The 6,303-nt window shown below is 50.7% G+C and overlaps 1 protein-coding gene across 1 annotated transcript; it reads right to left on the bottom strand.

Moving 5' to 3' along the window:
* Positions 1–357: 357 nt before the first annotated feature.
* LOC110152421 (serine protease 44-like) lies at positions 358–4,717 on the bottom strand. Its single transcript, XM_020916193.2, has 6 exons — positions 4,117–4,717; positions 3,645–3,801; positions 2,709–2,974; positions 1,784–1,947; positions 1,099–1,212; positions 358–951 (listed from the first exon to the last, which is right to left on the bottom strand). Exons 1-6 carry the CDS (start codon positions 4,715–4,717, stop codon positions 853–855), a joined length of 1,401 nt encoding a protein of 466 aa, XP_020771852.2. The 3' UTR covers positions 358–852.
* Between the last annotated feature and the right edge of the window lie 1,586 nt (positions 4,718–6,303).

A 6,303-nucleotide genomic window follows, 5' to 3' on the forward strand; every position in this document is an offset into this window, starting at 1 on the left:
GGTCTCCTCCAGGCATGTCCCTTACGGGGCAGCAGGAGAGGTACAAGGCTGTGTGAGTGGGTCAGGCCCTCATCTCTGCCTTCCTGCCTCCAGGCTCCCATCCAACCTCAGCTCCAACAGCCCCACTTGGAGCGATGCCGACGCCTACAAGAGGAGCACTAATGCCTAAAAGAGGCCGCTGGACCCACTGCCTAAGACACCATCAGACTTCCATCCAGGTAGACAGGCTCCTCATCTCCCATTTTCTAGAGAGTAATGGACACCATGAAAGGTCCCTCAGCTAAATGGGAAACTAGTTCTCTATAGCATGTTATATGCAACCCCACAACCTTCAGAAGAGCAGAGCTTCACAACACATAAGAGACTCTAAGCATTTATTGAGTTTGAGTTGACATCAGAAATCTCCACCCTCCTTGATGTCTCAACACAACTTGGGGTGAGCCTGGATGTGGCCACTGGAGCTCTGGGAAGGGGGTTCCAAGACTGAGTTGCCCCAGGAAGGCTTGTGTGGCAGAAGCTGGACCCTCACAGATGGATCCACATCGGGAAGCAGGGGACCTTTCACCAACCCAGACTACTGAGTCACATGTGGACGTGGTGAGGCCTCGCTCTATCCCAACAATCACCATGTTTACTGATGTGATAAAATGTCAGATAATGCTGCTGCTAGGGATGATGTGAAGATGTTGTCCTAGATTCATGAAGCATCACCTGGCAGGTCACTGTCCATCCAGCTGGGATTGTTTCAGCCACTCCTCAGCAGGCTAGCACAACCCAGGTTTATTTGGAAGTGGTATTTTCCTGGAGCAGCAGGCTGGGGAACTTTCAAGGCTTCTTGCTTTCATTTCTCAGTCATGTGGAGCTCCACACGGCCAGTGGATTCCAAATGAAAGTGAGGACAGGGATTGAGGAGTCAGAGGTCAGAGGCAGTGCTAGTCCAAGACTCAGAAACTGGAAGAAACATGACCAGGGTGATCATGGGGTCAGCAGGATGCTCCAAGGCAGCACCAGACACAGAGTCAGGCTGAGGTAGCCCGTTGAATATGTATGAGAGGCCTGACTCACTCTAGCAATGAGCCAATCCTTGTAGAAACTCACTTCTGTATAAACTCCTGGATACCCGCTGCGACCACAGCCAATGCCCCAGCTCACGATCCCCACTTGGACCCATGAATTATTAAATTCGCAGACCAGGGGACCCCCAGAATCTCCCTAGATAAAGAGAAAGAAACAAACACAGTGATGGAAGAGGACAACATCATAACAGCCTAGTCGCACTGCAAGGCACTGGGAGGATGGACGTGCATGGGGCTCCCCAGGCACCACAAGGCTCCCCCAGCCCCAGGTTTCCATGTGTATGAGATCTGAGAATTGATAACATTTACCAAAGTTGTGTATGTCATCAATAAAGTCTATACCAAAAACTGAATAGTCTCAAAGAAAATGTATGTACTCTGAGATATTAATAATGAATGAAATCCTTACCTGTTTACATTGCCTGTCATTTAGAAGAGGTTATAACACGTGACTTGTATTATCGGTATTTCATGCCTGAATCTCCCCTCCCCCACCCCGTCTCCCTCTAGGCAGCATCAGGTCCTCTCTACTGAAGCATCAGGTCAGACCAGCCCAGCAGAGACTTGGTGGCTTGTCCCCTTAAACCCTCAACTTGAAGACAGGCGAGAGAGGCACTGCCAGATCATGTACGTCCTACCGCCCGTGGATCAGGAACGTCTAGGGGGACAACCAAAACGCAAAAGCAGAAAAGAGCCCACGAACTCACCTGGCAGGCATCCTTTCCACTGGTGCTGGTGCCACAGACAGTCCCCTCCTTGACCATATTTAAGTGACTTTCCATCTTTTCTTTGAGCATCTCATTACAAGCCTCATAGCGAAGAATGCTTAGCTCAGCCTCCTGAAGTTGTTCTGGAGAATCTGGTGATGTGTCTGTAGAGAGAATTTAGGAGTAGTTTATATCTGCCTAGTGTGACAAGACAGGTGCCCCCAATACCCACTCTGGGTCTCAATACAGTGTGTTCACATACAGACACCCTCTTAGGGGCAGTGGATATTGTTCCCGTTTGACACTACAGGACGTGACACCCAGAACTGACATGGTGAGAGGGGTGGTAAGAATCAAAATCAAGACAGGCAGAGAAGAACTGATAGAGGCAACCTGAGAAGTCAAAACTAAATATCTGTCACTCTGAGCATCGTTAGTAATAGCAACAGGTGTCCTGTCCATCAGTAAAGTATTTTTAGTTTAGAGCAGGATCAGACTCTCGAGATACATAGTGTCCCGAGAGTACCAAATCCACCCTCTCCCCAGGGATAGAAGTCTCTACAGTTTCTTCCAGAGGCATTCAATGGCCTCTTCTCAGTCACAGGAAGCTCCCTGTCCACCATGACAAGTACTTCCAGTTGGGACAGTTCAGATTAGCAGACAGATCAACATCCCCTGAGTTTAAAAATCCACCCTGTAGAGAACCCACTTTGCTTGTCGCTCAAGCCCCCAGGTCCTGACATACTAACAAAAATTTGTAATGCCATCAGATCACTCCCACCAGCATCTTCTCCACCCTCCTCCCTTACTTACTTGCTAGAAAATTGCCTCCCTGTCTCTCCCTTTAGCTTGGAGGCCCACACCTGGGCACCAGGCAGCCCCTTCCCTAGCCCAAGTTTGCTGCCATCTTGCTTCACAGTCTCACCTTTTTCCCTTAGTTTTCCCCATCCAGTCACCCAGCACTCTGTACCAGCTTGGACCATGAAAGCCTTTTCAGGGAGGCACACGGGTTGGATACTCGCGGAGAAATTCACAGGGAAGGCAAGCAGAGCAAGGGCAATGTCATTTTCGATCACTCCGACAGGATTAAAATATTTGTGGATAACGATGTCTCGGACTGGGACCGTGACTGCCATTGGGGAGGTGTGCGGCAAATGTATGTCTCCCATCTTCACGGTGTATTCCACATGGCTGCAGAGAGATCCAGGAAGCTCTACACTCCCACATCTTCTAGGCTCCCAGCCTGGTCCTATCTCCAAAGCCGCTCATCAGTCTCCTCCCTCCCTCCAGACCACATCCCTTCCCAGACCCCTGAACCAGTGGTTCTCAAAGTTTGGTCCCCAGATGAGCAGCACTGACATCACATGGGGGCTTGGTAGAAACACAAATTCTTAGGTCCCACTCCTGACCTACTGAATCAGAAACTCTGGGGTTGGAGACACACAGTTATTGTTTTAACAAGTTCTGTGGGTGTACCCATGCTCATTAAAGTTTGAAACCACTGAAAGTAAAGCCAAATTGATCAGCTACAGTCCACTCCCCTTAATATTTCCTCTTGCAAGTCTTTGCACACATATTGTTTCCCAACTGGCATCTCTCCCCACTTCTTGCCACTTGACTTGAAGGCTAATCAGCATAGGCTTTAAAAAAAAAAAGTAGCTTTGAACCTGATTTGGGGTTTTGACTTTCCAGCCTATCCAGGGCCCTAACATTACTACTTTTGACTATAGCCTGAAGAGCTATAGTCAGGGACTGTAACCCCTGTTCAGAGGAGGAAGAGGAAGCTCAGGAAGGGGTTAGGATAGGCTCCAGGCCACAGAGCCTGACCTGAAGCCAAAAGCCCAGAGCCCCCAAAACTCACCCAAATATGCAATGGGCCGCGGTCAACACCCACTGACGGGCAACGAGGGAGCCCCCGCATATGTGTTTTTGATGGATCTGCAGACTGACCTGCCACGGCCACTTCTTCTCTGCGGCTGGCCTTCCACCAGTCACCCTCGAAGTCCGACGGCCACACGCTAGAGCAGGTCAATGAAGGGAGAGGACTGAACGTAAAGCCATTGATACCCCCGCTACTAGAGCCTGATGAGCCTCTTAAGTCTCAGAACCCTCCAAACAACGCCATGTCCCCTCCGAGCCCCAGGTCGGGTCTGTATTCCCCTAAGACTCCTCTGAGAACGCCATGTCCTCTCAGCTCTCGGGAGCAGAGTTGGGTCCGCTCAAATAGCCCAGGGAAAATTTGTGCCCCCTGAAAGTCTCCTCCCCCAGGGCAGGGGCACCTGCCCCTCACACGGGCTAGTTCTCTGCCACGGGGCTTGGCTAGGAAACATCACCTGAAGGAAAGGCGGGTTTTTTGGTCACTCCTGGGGCCTGTGGGGGTGTCACATCCTTGTATGAGTCAGAGTCACTTAAGGTAAACGCCACGAAATTGGGGGCTACCGAAGTCATACGGGACTCAGGGGCCCCGGAAGTTCCCGGGGCTCCTGGAGGAGGCAGCTTCCAACGGTGTGCTCCGGGGTCCTTGCGGCTGCCTCCCGAGGTAGGTGGAGAGGGTGAGGGCAGAGCTGACCTGCCCAGCGCCCCCTCCCCGCCCACCAGGGCCTCACTGAGCCAAGGTTGAAGGGCCAGGAGCCAGACCAGGAGGCCCAGCGAGCCGCTGCCGCTCTGGAAGACACCCGGAGACGCCATGGCACCTCTGGTAGTCGCCTCCAGGCTCTGCGGCGCCCCCTCGCGGCGGCTGCACGCCTGCCCTCCTGATGGCGGGGAAACAGGGCTCCGTGCGGAGAAACCCATCCGGCCCCGCCCCACCTGTGGGGTTACCAGCGGGGCGGGGCCTGGGCCGAGCATGGCCACGGAGTTGTGACTCAGGCGAGTTCTTTCTCTTCGCCGGCTCTGAGCGGACTCTTTAATGAGTGACTCCCAGATGCCTGACATCCCCTGGCCAAGGTCCCTGGCCACAGAGAGTGGCAGCCATGCCACTGCCGCACAGAGATGCATCCATCACTCCCTGTAGGGCTGAATTAGGCCTTTCCTGGCATTTCCCACCCCTTCTTGCTGGCAGTAAAAATTTTAATTCCTCAATATAAACGCTGCACTGAACGTTAGCAACACTGAGTTAGGCATGATACTGATCTCTTTCTAAAAATCGACATCCACATGAAAAGAGCCACTGTTAAAATGCAAATTAAAATCACAGTGAGATATCCCTACACATCTAATAGACTGGCTAAACTTTGAAAATTGTGACAACACCAAATACTGACATGGATGCAGATATGCTGGACCACTCATACACCGTGGTAGGAATGTAAAATATTCCAGCCACTTTAGGAAACAGATCGGCAGTTTCTTATAAAACAGAATGAACCGGTACCATATGACTCAGTAATTGCACTCCTGGGCATTTATCCCAGTGAAGTAAAGATTTATGTACACACTCATACAGGCACAAACACACAAATACTTTTACAAATGTTTATAGTGGCTAAATTCATGGTAGCCAACATATGGAGACAAACTTGTAGGAGATAGAACAATGGCTTCCCAAAGAAACTCCCATTCTAATCACTGGAACTTGTGACTATATTACCTTACATGGTAAAAAGAATGTGATGAAATTTAAAACTCTTGAGAAAAGAAGATTAACCTAGACTGCATACATGAAAGTGGCCACGATGCTTTGCGGTTCCTCTTGTCAGGAGACAAAATCAGGGGCTTCCTTAGTGACTCAGTGGTAAAGAGTCTGCCTGCCAATGCAGGAGACATGGGTTTGATCCCTGATCTGGGAAGATCTCGCATGACGTGAGCAGCCAAGCTGTGTGTCTCAACTACTGAGTCTGTGCTCTGGAGCCTGGAAGCTGCAATTACTGAGCTCACATGCTGCAGCTACTGAAGTCTGCGAGTCCTAGAGCCCATGCTCTGCGACCAGAGAAGCCACTGCAATGAAAAACCCATGCGCTGTGACTAGACAGTAGCTCCTGCTTGCCACAACTAGAGAAGAGCCCACACAGCAACGGAGACTCAACACAGCCAGCCAGAAATAAAGAAATAAAATAATTTTTTTAAATGACTAGGAAGAGAACTCAACCATTTTTTTTAAAAAGAGAGAGGCAAAGTCAGACTGTGATAGACGCAGCCACGTCACTTGGTCTGTGTGCTGTGGTGTGCTCAGTCGCTTCAGGCATGTCCGATTCTTTGCTATCTGACGGACTGCACCCTCCCAGGCTCCTCTGTCCATGGGATTCTCCGGGCAAGAATACTGGAGTGGGTTGCCATTTCCTCCTCCAGGGGATCTTCCCAACCCAGGGATCAAACCCACGTCTCTTAAGTCTCCTGCATTGGCAAGAGGGTTCTTTACTACCAGCACCACCTGGGAAGCCCCACTTGGTCTATCAGTTCAGACGCTCAGTCATGTCCGACTCTTTGCAACCCCATGGACACAAGGCTTCCCTGTCCATCACTAACTCCGGAGTTTGCTCAGACTCATGTCCATTGAGTTGGTGATGCCATCCAACCATCTC

This window comes from Odocoileus virginianus, unplaced genomic scaffold (assembly GCF_023699985.2).
Source record: "Odocoileus virginianus isolate 20LAN1187 ecotype Illinois unplaced genomic scaffold, Ovbor_1.2 Unplaced_Contig_2, whole genome shotgun sequence".
NCBI classification, from domain to species: domain Eukaryota; kingdom Metazoa; phylum Chordata; class Mammalia; order Artiodactyla; family Cervidae; genus Odocoileus; species Odocoileus virginianus.